Source organism: Diospyros lotus, chromosome 7, assembly GCF_014633365.1.
Source record: "Diospyros lotus cultivar Yz01 chromosome 7, ASM1463336v1, whole genome shotgun sequence".
NCBI classification, from domain to species: Eukaryota; Viridiplantae; Streptophyta; class Magnoliopsida; order Ericales; family Ebenaceae; genus Diospyros; species Diospyros lotus.
Window position 1 is genome coordinate 19,134,347 of NC_068344.1, and position 18,654 is coordinate 19,153,000.

The 18,654-nt window shown below is 36.5% G+C and overlaps 2 protein-coding genes across 2 annotated transcripts in view; both read right to left on the bottom strand.

Moving 5' to 3' along the window:
* Positions 1 to 18,654, bottom strand: part of LOC127806212 (protein GLUTELIN PRECURSOR ACCUMULATION 3) — a 79,762-nt gene that overhangs the window by 41,359 nt on the left and 19,749 nt on the right. Inside the window, exon 10 of the mRNA XM_052343351.1 lies at positions 2,693 to 2,777. Coding sequence (XP_052199311.1) covers positions 2,693 to 2,777 — 85 coding nt within the window. The remainder of the gene's footprint in view (positions 1 to 2,692; positions 2,778 to 18,654) is intronic.
* Positions 137 to 2,686, bottom strand: LOC127806213 (uncharacterized). The gene is made up of 2 exons (XM_052343352.1): positions 874 to 2,686; positions 137 to 713 (listed from the first exon to the last, which is right to left on the bottom strand). Exons 1-2 carry the CDS (start codon positions 1,265 to 1,267, stop codon positions 601 to 603), a joined length of 507 nt encoding a protein of 168 aa, XP_052199312.1. The 5' UTR covers positions 1,268 to 2,686; the 3' UTR covers positions 137 to 600.

Sequence of the window (18,654 nt, forward strand, 5' to 3'; positions counted from 1 at the left end):
TATTCAGTTTTTCCCCAAACCAAACTATTACCAAGTCAAACAGTTTTTAACCGCTTTGACTGGTTCGATTTCGATTCAATTCCCCCCGGTTTCGGTTGCAATTGCCATCCCTAGTAGCAGTATTGTAGGTCATATGATCCGCCACCTCTAAGTCAATGACCCAAAAGTTAAAGAGTGAGGATTTCCATTAGCATTGATACTAAGTAAGCACTTACCGGATTGATTGAGCAAGAGAGCAAGAACTAGGGGAACGGGTGTCAAGAAAACTTTTCAACTTTTCTATCTCCTCCTTGTTGAATCCCTTGAATTCAATTTCCCTTTTTGAGGGCATCTCTCCTTGTTTGATAGTACAGTTTTCCTAATCCCTTTGGTCCTTAATTCAGTTCAGAACTTGCTCCTTGCCATGTAATTTGAAGCATGCCTCCTTAGCGTATCTTGACTTCTTACAGTGAGTATACCATGATCCTTCCCTGTTGGATTTTGTGGATTCCTGCTTCCCTTCATAGCCCTTCTCATTCATTCCATTGGGAGATCTGCGTCCATCATAATTCTTGATAGAAACCATAGCTGATCCAGAAGTCAACTAAGAATCCACCATGACTATTCTTTAGCTTTCCTCTCCTTGGCCATTGAGTATACCTCGCTGAGAGAAGGCAGTTTCTCCTTTCCAAGGATTTGGACCCAGATTTGATCAAACTCTACATTCAATCCAGCTAAAAAATTGGAAAATTCAATCACTTTTCATAGCTTCTAGGAGGATCTAAGTATCTTCACTACATTTCATTTTCAAATTGTCATGATGATCTAACTCTAGCCATATACCATTCATCATATTACAGTAATCAGTAACTGAAAGATTGCATAGTTTCATACCTGAAATCTTAGTCTTGATCTCATACAAACCCACTGCATCTTGCATCTTTGAGTAAGTTTTTTGAACGGTGTCCCAACCTGCCTTGGCAGTAGTGAGGAACATATAATATTTGCTTATTTCTGGTTGCATTGAATTCCAAAACCATGACATTATCATTGAATCTTCTTCATCCCATGCCTGGAACTTCAAATCCTCATTGCTTGGATCGCTACCATTGAGATGACTAATTTTCCCTCGTCCTTTTAAGAAAGTCTTCACAATTTGTGACCATTGTAGATAGTTCCTTCCGTCCAGCTGATACAAAGGATTCATATTTTGGAGTTCCCCATTTGAGTGCAGCGTAGAAGCTTCAACCAGTAATGCAACAGGTTTCGTTCGTGAGATTTCTGACATCTTCGCTCTTCAGAGTGTGGATGAAGGCCCGGATCTACCATGCTTTGACAGAACGTGAAGATTCAAGGTAAAAGAACAAATCAGCAATGAATGTTGTTTTACTGATCGGTGATGAAGGCCTGAACGGTTAGAAGAGGACCAGCAATGAAGCCCGGTAATTGCAACGGTGGAGTAATAGGTGAACCTAAAAGCGTGGGGCTCTGATACCATGTAGAATGAAAAAAAATATATATATGATAATTCTTATGTATTGTGCATATACAGAATTCTGATACATGTATACAGAGCTGATCCCTAGATGGAAAGCAAAACTAACAATTAACAGGGAAATCAGATCCTAAATAGAAGGAAAGGATCAAAATCAGATCCTAAATAAAAGGAGGGAATAATCTGATCCTGAATAAAAAGAAGGGATCAAAGGAATCAATATTCACATTTAAACATAGAAACATTCTAGGGATTTCTAACATGTTGAGAAATCAGATTTGAAAGAACAAAGTCTTGGTTCTTCAAAGGGTTGTAAATTCTCTTCTACTATTTTAGTTTTAAGCTTTATTGTATCCATTTTGTCCAACCTATGGGTGTTGGGCACAACTCTTTAAACGCTATTTTTGTTGTAATGTTTAGGTAGGCAAAGGCTCGCTAAAGTTGTGTAGTGGCTACTTAGAACCTGAAAATGAGGGGATTATTTGCCCAAGTTCATGATGTGAAGTTGGTGAGAAAAACCTCAGGGAGGTGATTAGTGGAACACAAGGTCAAGTTGGACCTTGTAGAGTGGACACAGGAATGGGGGGCGCCAAACCACAATAAAACATATGTGTATTTGTGTGACTTTTTCTGTTCTTTTTAGTTTTTTATTTTTATTTGCTAAGTAATAGAGGAAGGTGGGGCAATAGGTGTAGCACCCCCTGGGTGTGACCATGAAGGCCCTTGCTCGTTAGTGAATGCTCAATTTTAATCAATAGCTACTGTCAAGAAGATGACACCGTCACCCAAGCCCCACCACAATGCACAGGGTCATGCCGCACATCCACTGCTCATTTTAGCATCATGGGTTTGGGTCATCCCAAAAGCAAAATGGGTTTAAGGTTCGAACCCCAAACCCAAGAGACAGGAAAACTCTCAAACCATTGGGCTACCACCACGGTGGCATTCCTGTTTCTGTTTGTTTGTTCATACCTGGTTTATGTCATTCCTCACACAGCATGATATATAATCAAAGGGAGGTTTCAATTCAACCCCAAAACCCCCAGTATTCAGATAAAAATATCTTTGGACTGTTGGAGACAATAAATGAGGAATTGAACAATTTGTTTTTAATGTCCTTCAGTTTGTATACCTTGAAACTTAATCATCTTGGAGCCACCTGCAGGAGAACAAATTCCTGTCCCAACAACTATACCATACAACAAGAGAAGCACTCACCTCTGTCTAAGACAATGCAGTCATTGTGATAAATGTCATAACGACTCAACCAACCACCAGTCCCATGCCCTCCAAATAACAAAAGCTGCAAAAATAAGGACAATAAGAAATATAGGTACTGAATTGGAAACCAAACTTCATAAAGTCACCTGCTGGTTGCTAGAGGTAATGAGGTTAACCAATAATTTGAACAATCACAAGTACATGCATCTAATTATAACCGGTCATTTTTATTAATAATAATATCTTCTCAAAAGCATTATATCTCATGTCATAACAAGGAGCTTTTCACCAAGTTTTTCTTAATCTTCCTCACCTTTTTTGTTACAAAGATCTTCTAGTTCATCCACTCTCCTCGCAAGAGATATATTGGTCTTCTTCCCACATGAATAAACTATCATAATTGTATGTTCAGCATCTTGTCTTCAATTGGCGCCACTCCAACTTTGTTACCAACCTCATTTTTTATTGTCATTTTCTTGACATATATCTGTAATAACTTTCTCATCTCAATTATGCTTATATTGTACACATGTTAGTGCCTATACAGCAGAGTTGGTCTTATTGTTGTCTATAAAACTTTTTCTTTTAAGGATTAACAATCACATAAATTGCAAAAGCACCTCTCCATTTTAACCATCAAGACATAATTTTGTGAGTAACACCGTCCATAATCTCCTCATATTTTTCAAAATTAATGAGATATATGAACTAATCTTTTGTTAGAATAACTTAATCTTTAAGTTTCACTATAACATCATCCACAGTTCAATTTTTACTAAACGTACATTCCTCATATTCATTTCTACACAGCTACAAGAAGCCCTTGGATTCTAAGATATTCCTTCCCTGTGAGTTCCATCTCTAAAGAAAAGAAAATAAGGACTACGAACAGATCCTTGATGTAATCAAACTATAATTAAAAAAAAAAAAAAAAACTTAGTATTCTTTTCATGTGTTCTCTAGCACATATTTATGCTCCAAGATATGTTTTTAATATATGTAAGCAACTTAGATTCCCTTCTTCTCTAAAATCTCTATAAGACTTCTACGAAGAATTTGCTATACTTTTTTCCAAGTCTATAAACACTCTACATATATCTCTTTTGTTTATACCTAGACTTTTTCATCAAGCATCTTAGCAAGTATATAGCTTCCATTGTTAACCCAGTAGAGATAAAGAACCAAATTGGATTTAATAGATCTTAATTTGTTTTCCTAACCTTTGCTCAATAACCCTGTTCAAAAGTTTCATAGTCTGGTTCATTAACTCGATTCCTTTGTAATTTTCACAATTTTGAAGTTTTTAGTTCCTATAAACTGGCACATTTAAGAATCACATTGAATAATTTCATTAACTGTAGCATACCTTCTTATTACATGCATTTTCATGCTTCCATTGAAATATTATCTAGTCCAATTACTTTATAATTTTTTCAAGGAACATGTGTATAGAACATATAGTCCCCTTCTTTTTTGAAATTACCAAGATATCCAACATAATAATTGTTTATCCAGTTTCACTGAACAGCTTGGAAAAATTCTCCGTCCATTTCTTCTTTGACTCACCTAGAACAGTTTCTATCAATGTTTAGAATTGTAGTAGTCATCTCATTTCACATTGGATTTGCCTTGCATTCCCTAATCCAATCTCTCTCACCACATTATTTCCTTGAAAATAACTTATTTTTTGCCTTTTAAATTCTAAAATTTGATTCTTGGGCTTCACCTTTTACCATCCTTCCTCCTCCATTTTCTAATCTGAAAGTCAAGGACCATATATCCATGTTGTGTACACTCTTCTAATATAAGTTTACATCCATTACAAAAACAATCTTTTTGTCTCATAAGAAAAAAAATCATTTGAGTAGTTGATAAGTCACTTTTGTACATGCTCAAATGTTCATCTTGTTTCTTGAAAATGGTATTAGCTCTAGTGAGATCATATGCTATTGCAAAATCTAAAATACCTTTTCCCTTCTGTCTCCAAAGTCATTACCCCCATGCACATCTCTACATTGATCTACTTCTCTACTCACGTGACTATTCAAGTCATCCCCTATAAAGATTTTTTCTCCTCTGGGTATTCATTGCAACTAACCCTCTAAATCTTTTTAAAATTTTGCTTGTATCTTTTCCCTCAATCTAACTTGTAGATTAAGTAATCCCCTTATCACTTCCACTATTAAAGGTACTACCACTTATCACGACTGGACCCAAGTACAAATAAAAGAGGTGTTACATTAAGTAGTTAATAGTTGGCATCACTATTGTTGAATCTTTTCATCATGAATTCTAGACATGGGGACACAAAAGGAGAATAAATAACAATGACCATCCATAATGTGGAAGCATCTAAAGTCTTGTTGTAATAAGTGCTTCTTGTTTCTGTTTTATATCTTATGTTTTCAGTTGTTATGTGTTGCTGTTGTTTAATTAGTTATTGTCGTAATGAGGTAGTGCCTCCTTCGAATGTGCTAAGCTGCCTATTTAAGCAGCTCATGCACTCTTTCTCATTTTCAGTTTTCGAATTCTGAAGTTCATATTACAATCTTTCTTGTGTCTCTCTATCCAATATCATTTCTATCTGTGCGTAAACCCTAGGGTTACATTTACATGGTATCAGAGCCTGATTGCTCTAACCTAATGGCCTCATCTTCCTCCTCTCCTCCTCGATCTTCCTCCTCCTTGTCAACCTCTACTCAGTCAGAATTTTCAGCGGTAGCCAAAGCTTTTAATTACATCCTGATCAAGCTTGATTCCAGTAATTACATCTTTTGGAAAGCTCAAATTCTCGCCACAGTTCAAGCTTTTGATCTTGTACCATTTCACAATAAGTCATCTCCTCCATTAAAATTTCTGCCTAATTCTGAAGGAGAAGAAGTTGCAGTCAATCCAAAATATCTAAATTGGATTCGATCAAACCAGCTTCTGCTAGGATGGCTCTTTTCCACAATTGATAAAGAAGTGCTTGCGCAGGTGATTCACTGTGAGTCATCTACCGATGTATGGATTTCTTTAGAAAGTTTGTATTCTCGTCGAACAACGATTAAATTGTTCCAGTTGAAATAACAATTAAGATCTATAAAGAAGGATTCACTTTTTGTTAATGACTACATCCTAAAGATTAAAACGGTAGGACATGCTTTGGAAGCCATTGGAGAATCGTTAAATGAAAAGGATTTATTACTTGCTATCCTCAATGGACTAGATCAGGAGTATGATACAATTGCGAGTCTTAAAACCTACCAAATGGATGATATAGATCTAGAAAAGGTGCAATTCTTACTATTGATGCATGAACAAAGATTATTGGTCAAGAATTCACTTAATTATGCTGTAAATTTTGATTGTGTCTACTATGCATGTAAATGTGGCATCAATTCCTACTACACAGAATAACAGCTTTAGAAATAATAATAGAGGAGGATATAATCAAAGAGGGAGTGGATTTGTTAATAGAGGAGGCAGAGGTCGCGAGAGAGCATCTAACAAGAGAGTTTATTGTCAGTTATGTGGAAAACTAAGACATTTTGTGGATCGATGTTATCATCGATTTGATAGGAATTTTCAGCGTATGCCTAATCAAGGTTTTGGCATAGCAGGTAATGGAAATCAGTCAAAATCTAGAGCTTACGTGGCCTCCTTTAGTGATTCTAATGGAGCCTACATGAATTATACGGGTTCAATACAAGGATTTCACTATGGTAGTCCTTCTAATCCTAACCCTTACATACCAGATAACTATGTTTCTTAGCCTAATTTTTCAGATCCAGCTTGGTTTGTTGATTCTGGGGCAACTAATCACATTACCTCAAACTTAAACAACCTTTCCTTGCATTCTCCTTATACTGGTGGAGACAAAGTTGCGATAGGCAATGGTAAGCAACTGCTTATTACACATATTGGTACTAGTTATTTACAAGCCAAGCCTCATTCAAATTTCATTCTTTCCTTACCTAAAGTTCTTCATGTCCCAAGTATGAAGAAAAATTTAATTAGTGTCACAACTTACTCATGATCATAATGTTGTGACTGAATTTTATTTGGATGTTTGTTTGATTAAAGACAAAGCTTCCGGACGGGTGCTACTTTGGGGACATCTTAAGGATGAGCTCTATAGGCTGACACCAGCAACTTGTTCTGTTGTTGGCAACACCTCTGCTCAATCCCTAGGATCTTCGTGTGTTTCTTCAGCTTTTCCTTCGTTAACTACATGTAATAAACATGATTCGTGTAACTAGCAAAACTCATTTTGTCATGAGCTGCCAAGAGATGTAAATGTAGTCCAGAATGTTAGTATTTTTCAGCAGTGGCATAATAAACTTGGACATCCTTCATTGAATGTACTCAAATTTTTGTTACAAAAAATTGGTATTTCTTGGTCTGTTTCAAATTTATCTTTTTGTGATTCTTGTAAGATTGGAAAGTTGTGTCAGCTTCCTTTTCTTAGACATGAAATCACTGTTGTTAAACCTCTAGAGTTGGATTATTCTGATCTATGCGGTCCTGCCCTTGTTGTATCCGTTAAAAGGATTTAGATACTACATAATTTGTATGGATGCATACACTAGATACACTTGGTTCTATCCCCTTAAACTTAAATCAAATGCCCTGAGGGTCTTTATCACTTTCCACAAGTTTGTTGAACTTCAGTATCAAACTAAACTCAAAGCATTACAAACTGATAATGGAGGGGAATTTAAAGCTTTCTTGCCTTATCTTCAAGAAAATGGTATTCAACCTCGGTTTACTTGTCCACATACACATCAACGGAATGGTGTAGCAGAAAGGAAACATAGACATATAGCTGAGATAGGTTTAACATTGCTATCTCATGCTAATATTCCTCTTAAATTTTGGGATGAATCATTCCAAACAGCAGTGCATCTTATTAATCTGCTCCCTTCCTTGGCTTTAAAGTCTGGTATACTATTTGAATTGTTATACCACAAACAGCCTAACTATTCAATTCTTCAACCCTTTGGTTGTGATTGCTTTCCTTACCTTCGTCCCTATAACAAGCATAAATTTGACTTCCATTCTACCAAGTGTATTTTTCCTGATTATAGCCACACCCAATCTGGTTACAAGCGCTTGCATCCGTCAGGGAGATTGTATGTATCTAGGCATGTTCAGTTCAATCCTAATGAGTTTCCTTATCATACTCTGTTTTCTACTTCTTCTCCTCCTCCTTCTTTATCACAGTCTTCAAAATTAAATGGATATTCTACTGCCCTTTTAGAATCGTTTTCTTCAGTTTCTAATTCTTCAAGATGTCCTCAAGTAGCACAATTACCAGTTCAAGTATAGTCTCGTGTTGTTTCCAATGATACATGTAACAGTTTGGCCTCATCACCTAATGTCTCACTAGATCTTTCCCCATCTATTAGTCAATTACTAGCACCTTCAGTTTCCTTACCAAAAGCTAAACCTATTCCAACACCCTTTGTTCACCCTATGATCACAAGATCTAAATCCAAACTACTAGTTTCCCATTCACAAAATGCCTTAATGAGTTCTATTGAACCTAGTTCCGTTCGTGAGGCTCTTTTAGACTCAGGATGGGTTAAGGTTATGGAACAAGAGTATACTGCTCTACAGAAGAATGATACCTGGGAGTTGATTCCCTTTTCTCCAAATATGAACTTAATTGGTTGTAAGTGGGTTTTCCGGGTAAAGTATAATGCTGATGGATTTATACTTAAGTACAAAGCTAGGCTAGGTTGCCAAGAGATTTCTTCAAACTCTGAGTGTGGATTATGCTAAACATTTAGCCCGGTAATTAAAGCTCTAACCATTAGAGTTCTCTTTTCTTTAGCAGTCACTTTTGGTTGGGAAATCCAACAAGTTGATGTTAATAATGCTTTTCTCAATGGTGATTTGACTGAGACAGTTTTTATGGCTCAACCGGAAGGTTTCATATGTTCTCAATTTCCTAGTCATGTGTGTCAGTTGAAGAAATCATTGTATGGGCTTAAACAAGCCCCTCGAGCATGGAATCTTAAACTGAAAACAACATTACAGAGTTGGGGATTTGTTAGGGCTGTTTCGGATGCTTCTTTATACATCAAAAAGACAGTTGATTATGTTCTATTTGTTTTGGTATATGTTGATGATATACTCATCACAAGCTCGGATTCCACAGCCCCTAGATCTTGTATTTGTGACTTGGACACAGATTTTGCTCTTAAGACTCTTGGCTTGGTGAATTACTTTCTAGGGTTTGAAGCATACAAGGACAGCAGTGGTATATATCTAACTCAAACAAAATATGTTGGTGATTTGTTGAAAAAGGCTTCTATGCAAGATTGCAAGCCTTGTGCAACTTTTATGGCTGCTAGAAATTCTTTAACTGATGAAGGAAAGTCCTTTTCTAATCCGTACTTATACAGAACCCTTATTGGCTCATTGCAGTACTTAACATATACCCGCCCTGACATAGCATTTACAGTTAATAAGTTGAGTCAATTTCTGTCCAATCCTAAGGCTCAACATTGGTTAGCTTATAAGAGATTACTTCGGTATCTTAAAGGGACTATGGGCTTAGGGTTGTTCTTCTCTCCTTCATTGAATGATATGTCTTTACAAGTTTATACAGATGCAGACCATGCTGGCTGCAAGGTGACTCGACGATCTACTAATGGAATTTGTGTTTATCTTGGAAGCAATCTTATTGTATGGGGATCAAAGAAACAGTTGGTTGTTGCTAGATCAATTGGGGAGGCTGAGTACCGAGCAATTGCCTTTGGACTAATTGAGTTGATATGGCTGAAATCACTATTTCTGGAATTAGGTTATCCATGTGCTGCTACTCCTATAGCATAAAGTGACAATTTGGCTGCTAAGAGCATGGCTAAAAATCCGGTTTTTCATTCTAGAACCAAGCATGTCGAGATTGATGTACATTTTGTTCGCGAGAAGGTAGAAATGGTGAAGTGGAAGTTAGATATGTTCCAACAGCAGATCAACTAGCTGATGTTCTCACTAAAGGATTGTCTAAAGACTGGTTCATATATTTGTGTCAAAAACTTGGAATGAAGGTGTCTCCTGTATATGCTGGTTCAAGTGGTGATACAAGACTGTCTAAGAATAAATACTCAATCTTCATGGAGAGTGTGGAAGCATCTAAAGTCTTTTTGTAATGAGTGCTTGCTATTTCTGTTTTATATCTTATGTTTTTAGTTGTTATGTGTTGCTATTGTTTAATTAGTTATTGTTGTAATGAGGCGGTGCCTCCTTCGAATGTGCTAAGCTGCCTAATTAAGCAGCTCATGCACTCTTTCTCATTTCCAATTTTCGAATTCAGAAGTTCATATTACAATCTTTCTTGTGTCTCTATCCAGTATCATTTCTATCTGTGCATAAACCCTAGGGTTACATTTACACATAAGAGTTGGTGCAAAACTAGATGATACCCCTCTCTTTTTAAAAATTATAAAGACCACCCTCATTAACATTTTTCTCCTAATGAATGTTAATGACTAAATTAAATTATCATTTTTCCCATTAAATACATAATTTTAATTTATTCAAAAACTATATAGTCTTACTAAAAGGGACAGAATAATCTTTTTGACAATCGTATGATCCATATCCATCCTATTTTCTCATAGCCAAACCACATTTTTATATGAAAAAATTGACAAATCTCTATGAGTATTTTATGCCCAAAAAAATTGTACAAGTAAACTTCTAAACAGTTGTATAAAAATTTTCATACAAAAAAAAAATTATGCAAGGGAACTTTGGCAAAGTTGCGAATATAAAAACTTTATAAAAGTAAACTTTAATAAACCAAATTTCATACAAGTAAAAATTTTTATATAACCAAACACTTCTATTACAATTGTGTATAAAGATTTTATAGAAGAAAAACTTAACAAAGTTGTAAAAAGAAAAAAATATGAAAAAAATAATTGACAAGAAAACAAATTTTATAGTAAGCAATTTTTTTATACAAAAAAAAATTACACAACCAGATTTTGTAGAAAAATGATACAACCAAATTTTGGAGAAAACAAGCCTTAATAAAATTCTATAAGAATTTCTATATAGAACATTTTAAGCATGCCAACTTTTGCATGTATAAAATGTAAACCTTGGCCTTCCACCTTACCATTGGCATGGTCCCCAACAAACATTAACAACCTTCTTCCAATGCACCATCTGATCTTTAGTCAAAACAAACTTCCATAAAATCCATTGCAACCAAAATGAACAATTCAAGAGTCATTCAAATATAGAGGGAACACTGTCAAGACCTTGGGTGTATACTTACAAGAGAGTAATGGTTGTAGCAGATTAGTTGTCGAGGGAATAACAGTTAGCATTTATTTTTGTTATAACTGAAAAACTGTATAAGGAGTAGCTATAGATAGGAGATGGAAGAAAACAGGTTAAGTTATGTTAAAATGTTTGCCTAAGATTAGCCTTAAGGCCTGGAAGATAGAAAGAATACAAGAAAGGAAGTGCATAAAGGCTGGTTTCTAGAAGCATTCAGGAGTTTGTAACGGTAACTGCCACATAAGGCAACTACCGGTTAGATAGCCTTTTGTAACTGTTTCCTTGTAACTAGCGCCTCTATAGTCTATAAATAGAGGTTCGAGGTGAGTCTTTTAAAACGCTGTCTTTCATTTGTATCTTGTGAGATTGTATACTGCTAGAGAGAAAAGCCTAAGTCTTTGTAATCTCGAGGGAGGACAACTCGGTTCATACAGTTGTGAGGGCACTGCGTGTAAGTTCTTTCTGATTTCAAGATAGTGGAAACCAAAGCCTCGTCAGTCTGGATGTAGGGTCTTCCTAGTTAAGAGGAGATCCGAACCAGGATAAATCCTTGGTGTAATGGGTGTGATTGTGTGAGTTTCTTGTTCTATTCAATTCTGTTAAAACCGTGTGAGGATTGGTGTCTTTCTTGAGAGTTGAGTGCGAGTGTGTGAAGCGGAAATTGTGGCAACAAGTTGTTTCAACTACAATCATTATAGTTACAGTAGTTGGCAACAAACCACTGCAACTGTTACAAGCTAGAATCAGTTACAAATGTAACCAATTAACTATTGAGGATAGCTATATATAAAGCTACCATCTTATACCGAGACATTATGAATGAATTGATTTCAAGTTCTCTGATTTTCTCTCTATCCATTATCTATTTCCCTCTATTTTTCTCTCTGTTTTCTCCTTAATTTCTCTCATTTCTCCCTCTCTCTCTCTCTTCTTCCATGGCTGCAACTGAAAACCCTAGATTCGAAACCTAGGGTCTTGACAAACACTTACTGAACATATGGCACAAGTCCTAAAAAATCTAGGTAAGCAAAAGATAGGGGACAATCTTGTAGAGTCCCCCTATTCAAATGAGTTTGTACATGGCACACTCAATACCCCAGGGATACACATTGCTTCCAATAAGGTTCCTCACTCACATAAGACATTGCCTCCTTTCAAACCAAGGCAACCCCATGATAGAAATACAAGTCATGAAGCACCTATGTATGATTGCAAGTGTCTAAACTTTGAAGAACCTATTGGTAGCAACCCGAGAATCAACACACATCATGAGAGGAATCTAGAAAAAGAATATAAGCAAACACCTCGGCCCCATAGGAATAGACATGAAGACAATAGAGAAAACAATAGGAATGTGAAAGTAGATATTTAGGAGTATGACGATAGGTTAGACCCCAATCTGTTTTTAGATGGGTTGGATAACATGGAAGATTACTTCACTTGGTATAACATGACTAATATTGAGAGGGCTTCGTTTCACAAGAATGAGATTGATTGATTCTACAAAGAAATATTTGTTCAACATAATTTTGAGAGATTACATGAGCCTCCCATCACCAATGGGCCATCATGAAGCAAAAGTTAAAAGAGAAATACATACCCTTCTTCCATAAGGATCAATTACAACAATAACTCCTAAATCTAAAACAGTTAAATTTAAGTGTAACTGAATACTTGACTAAATTTGAAAATCTTCTCATTCAATGTGATTTAAATGAGGATTCTTTATTTACATTGCAAAGGTTTATAAATGGATTGAGGATGACTCCAAAAAGAGATTATGCAAAGGAAGCCTATCTTAAAGCCTTATAGATAGAAAAATACCTTAAAGCCCATCCTCTTCATCGAGTGCCCACACAATTCTCTAACCCCCATCCATTAAGATCCTTCTCTCTGCCTTCCCTTAGAGATACTAATGTTAGTAAGGCAGTCTCTTATTCAGCCTCTAGGGAAAGTATTGCTAGAAATAGAAATTTTCCTTTCAATAATTCCCAACCTACTACTTCCCGTCCTCGTAACCTTTCCATTTAATGGCATGATTGTCATAAGAAAGGTCACATAGCTGCTCGTTGTCCTGAACATGCCGATCAACTTGATGAAGATGGAATGGTTAATCCACTAGATTTTTCGAAAGAAAGGAAGAGGTTGATGACAATCTTGATTTGGTAGAACAGGTTAACATTGTGAGATGTGTACTGAGAGTGTCCATGATGATGAATGGAAACACATTAGTATTTTTCAAATATGCATTACAAGTGGTGAGAGAACTTGTATACTAGTAATTGATGGGGTAGTACCATGAACATGGTTTCTAAGTCTGCAATTACTCAACTCAGCCTTAAGGTAGAACCACATCCAAAACCATTTAAAGTTGTATGGGTGAAAAACACAACTTTGCCAATCACCAAGAGATGACTTGTACCTATTCTATTGGGTGGTTACAACAATGAAATTTTCTATGATGTTTTGCGTAAGGATGTTACCCATATCCTTCTAGGTCACCCTTGGCTTTATGATATGAGTGTAGTTCATTATGGGCGAGAAAATACATGTCTTTTACTATAAGGGTAAGAAACTCACATTGATCCCTGTTAAACCTTCTAGTAGCAGCACTAGGACCAGGACCAAGCACAAGCAAGCACCACTAGTTCCTAGTAAAAAGCACATTCATCTTATAGCTCATAAGGCATTTGAAAAAGATTGTCAGAAAAGTGGATAGGGGTTAGCCATCATAGCTAAGGAGTCCTATTTTGAGTTCCTTTGTGAGTTTGGAGTTTCCATCTAAGATGAAGCCAGTGTTAGAAGAATTTCCTAATATCTAGCCCAATGAGCTCCCTAGAGACCTACCACTTATGAGGGATATCCAACATGCCATTGATCTAATTCTCGAGTCTCAATTACCTAATTTGCCCCATTATAGAATGAACCCAAAAGGAGCTGAATTGAATAGGCAAGTGGAAGACCTTTTGACTAAAGGATTTGTCCGACATAGCCTTAGCCCTTGTGTTGTACCTAACCTTTTAACCCCAAATAAAGATGGATCTTGGAGAACGTGTGTGGATAGTAAAACCATTAATAAAATCACCATAAGTATAGATTTCCCATTACAAGATTGAAAGATATGTTAGATATGTTGGCTGGTTCTAATTAGTTAGTGGGCATCATCAAATTTGTATCTGGCCTAGAAATGAGTTGGAAAACTTCCATTAAGATCTAGGATGGGCTTTATGAACGGTTAGTTATGCCCTTTGGCCTATCCAATGCTCCTAGTACCTTCATGAGAGTTATGACACAAGTACTCAAACCTTTCATAGCAAAAGTCTTGGTTGTCTACTTTGAAGACATCTTGATCTTTAGCAAGTCCCAAGATGAGCATCTAACCCACCTCAAACAAGTTTTCCTACTCTTAGGGTTGTCAAATTGTATGTTAATCTTAAAAAGTGTTCCTTTCTACAACCTTGAGTGCTCTTCTTAGGCTTTATTATCTCTACCTAGTGTGTAGTTGTTGCTCCTGAGAAAGTTCAAGCTATTAGAGAGTGGCCTGAACCTAGGATAGTAGTCAGAGATTCATAGTTTCCATGGTCTAGCCACTTGTAATAGGAAATTCATTAAAGGATTCAATACTATCATGGCTCCAATTACAGATTGTTTGAAGAAATGAGAGTTTTTGTGGCCTAGTTCAACCGATAAAACCTTTAAGGAAATCAAATAAAGGATGGCCACAACACTTGTCTTATGACAGCATGATTTTAGTAAAAATTTTTAGGTTGCCTGTGATGCATTTGACATTAGTATTGGAGGTGTTCTTATTCAAGAGGGTCAACCAATAGCATTCTTTAGTGAGAAACTCAATGAAGCTAAACAAAAATATTTCAATTATGACAAAGGGTTCTATATTATTGTTCAGTCTCTTTGCTATTCGAGGTACTATCTATTGCCACAAAAATTTGTTCCATATTCTAATCATCAAGCATTAGCATACTTACAATCTCAAAGGAAGTTGAACTCTAGCCATGCTAAGTGCATAGAATTCCTTAGTGAGCACACCTTTGTCGTTGAGCATTGTTTTGGGAAATAATATTTTAGGAATAAAGTAGAAACTGATATTGTTTTATTAGTTTATTTACTTTAATTTGTTTCCTAGTTTATTTTAATTTCTTTTATTTTCTAGAATCCTAATTAGATTGGAATTATCTTTATAATCTTAATTAGATTATATCAAGTAATCCTAGTTAGAATAGGTTTTTATCCATTAGTTATCCATAAATAATCCTTTAGTGATGAAGAAATCCGATAGAATAATGGAAACTATCGTGCTCTTCTCCATTAGCAGCTAGGATTAAATATACAAGACTCCTAGTTTGATACAAACTTATCTCCTAAACTTTAGCTACTAGATAAACTCCTAAATTCTAGTACAAGATAACAAGATAAAATAATTCTAACTAATCTACAAATAATACGCAAGATATATTAGATCAGCTTGAGGATAACTTGGGAGAGCTATCCTCCTCTTATTCCTCTCATCTCATCCACAGATCATCTCCTCAATCCTTTAGGATTGGTTGTGCATCTTTATCTTTCAACACCCCCCCTCAAGCTGAGGAATATATGTCAAATATTCCCAGCTTGCTTCTTATATATTCAAAACCTTGTTTTCCCATTGCTTTGGTCAAAATGTCTGCATGTTGTTCTTTTGTTGGAACATAAGTCAGCTTAATGTTGCCATCCTCAAGCTCTTGTTTGACAAAATGGCGATCAATTCGGACATGCTTCATCCGGTCATGCTGCACCGGATTGTTGACAATATTGATAGCTGATTTGCTATCACTATAAAGAAATTTAGGAGATAATATCGGCATAGACAAGTCATTCAACAGTCTTTCCACCCATACCATTTCACAAATTGCTTGAGCAATTGAGCTATACTTTGCTTCAGCACTGCTGCGAGCTACCACTTGTTGTTTCTTGCTCCGCCAAGTCACCAAATTACCCCATAATTTTGTACAATAGCCTGATGTGGATTTGCTATCTTCCACAGCACCTGCCCAATCAGAATCTGCATAGCCTATTATCCCTCTGTCTCGGCTTTTTGTAAATAGTATACCCCTACCTGGTGTTCCTTTAAGATATTTAAGGATGTGATAAGCTGCTTCCAAGTGTCTCACAGTCGGTGAATGCATGAATTGATTAACAATACCCACAACATAGGTAATATCCGGTCTTGTGTGAGACAAATAAATTAGTTTTCCTACCAATCGTTGGTACATGCCTTTGTCCACTGGATGCTCTTCTTTTTCTTCTCTGTTCTTCCAGTTAGGTTCTAGAGGTGTCCTTACTGGTTTACACCCCAATTTGCCCGTCTCTTTTAGCAAGTCAAGAGTATACTTTCTTTGGGATACAAAAATGCCATTCTTAGAAAATATAGCAGTTCCCCCAGCTCTTTTACTTCAAAGGCCTACCTTAGTTGTTCTTTTAGCTTCTCAATCTCTTGGTTATCATCTCCCGTGATAATGATATCATCCACATAGACTATTAGAATTGTTCTCCTACCATCCTCCTTGATCTTTGTAAAGAGTGTGTGATCCGCTTGTCCCTGCTTATATCCCAGCTTGTATAGAGTATCACTAAATCTTTTAAACCATGCTCTAGGTGATTGCTTTAAGTCGTATAGAGATTTTTTTAATTTGCATACCTTATCTCTTGTATTGTCTTTCTCAAACCCTAGTGGTATCCTCATGTAAATCTCCTCTAAATCTCCGTTTAGGAAGGCGTTTTTGATGTCCAATTGATGCAGTTTCCAGTCCAAGTTTGCGGCTAAGGACAGTAGAATCCAAATTGAATTGAGTTTGGCCACGGGAGCAAACGTTTCTTCATAATCCAAACCTTGAGTTTGAGTAAATCCTTAAGCTACAAGCCTTGCTTTATACCTTTCCAGACTTCCATCTGATTTATACTTTAGAGTGAATACCCACTTGCTGCCAACTGCCTTCTTTCCCTCCGGAAGATCCATAATTTCCCATGTACTATTTTTCTCCAAGGCTGCCATTTCTTCCATAATTGCCATATTCCAGTTTTCATCCTGCAATGCTTGATAAACGTTTCTAGGGATAGCTACATTGTCTAAACTGATAGTAAATGCCTTAAAGAAGGGAGATAGTTTTGAGTACCCGATGAAATCATTAATAGGATGCTTGGTGCACATCCTTCTACCTTTCCTCAATGCAATTGGGACACTTAGGTCATCAACAAGTTGTTGTTGTATATTGATATCAGTATCAACTGTCTTGTTCGGACTTACCTCCAAATTGGACAGATTGGGTGGCTGAAGAGTAGCAGCTTTAGGTCTTCTGGAATAAACCTTTAGAGGTTTAGTCAGGTCTTGATCACCCTACTGGATTTCAGTCTCCTCTTTCTCCTCCCCTTGATGATTTTCAATAGGAGGAAGACTAGTAAGGGGATCGAGAGGCACGGAGATGACTGTACTCCAATTGTGGACTGGATCTTCATTTTGAGTAGTATTATTATGGAAGAATGGTTGGTTCTCGAGAAAGGTGACATCACAAGAAATAATGAACTTGCGGGTTGTTGGGTTATAACACTTATAGCCTTGTTGGGTAGGAGACTATCCAACAAACACACATTTAAGTGCTTTTGGGTCAAGCTTGGATGGATTTAACTGGTTCTGATGTACGAAGGAGGTACACCCGAAGACCTTAGGAGCAAGAGTGTTTAAGGCCTTGGAATAATGAGGGAAAGCTTCAAGGAAGACATTTAACGGAGTTTTATAGTTTAAGGTTTTTGAAGGAAGGCGATTGATGAGATAGGATGCTATAAGAACAGCCTCTCCCCAATAAGAATGAGGAACTAATTGAGTGAACATAAGAGCCCTAACTGTCTCAAGCAAGTGCCAGTTCTTCCTCTCAGCTACCCCATTTTGTTGAGGGTTGTATGGGCAAGAGCTTTGGTGAACAATACCATGCTCATTTAGATAATGGTTAAAGTCATTTGAGAAGTATTCTCGACCATTGTCACTTCTTAAAATATGAATGGAAGTTTGGAAAATATTCTTAACCATGAGATGAAACCGTTTGAAAACCATATAGGTTTCAGATTTATCTTTCATGAGGAAGACCCAGCAAACTCGTGTGTGATCATCAATGAAGGTGATGAACCACGGAGTGTTTGTTAGATTTGAAAGTCTGGCTAGTCCCCAAATATCACTGTGGACTAAATGAAATGGATGAGATGGTTTGTAGGAGTGTTTCGGATGAGAGCTCTTAGTTTGTTTTGCAAGAATGCAATGTTCACAGTAGAAATCCTAAATTTTATTGATAGAAATTGAAGGATACAAGACTCTGAGATACTCGAAGCTAGGGTGTCCTAATCTTTGATGCCATAACATTAAATCAGAATCTAAAACTGCAGCTAAAGAGGATTGAACAAATGACCTACACTCCTTTGGTAATCAAGATTGACGATTTGATATAAACCTCCCTTCTCTTCAGCTTTGTCAATCGTCCTCCCCGAAGTTTGTCCTAAAAAACACAATAGTAAGAAGAGAATATCATTGAACCGTCCTTATCTTGAGTAATCTTGCTTACTGACAGCAAGTTACATCTCAAATTTGGCACATAAAGAACTGACTCTAATTTTAGCCCTGCTACATAAGCTGT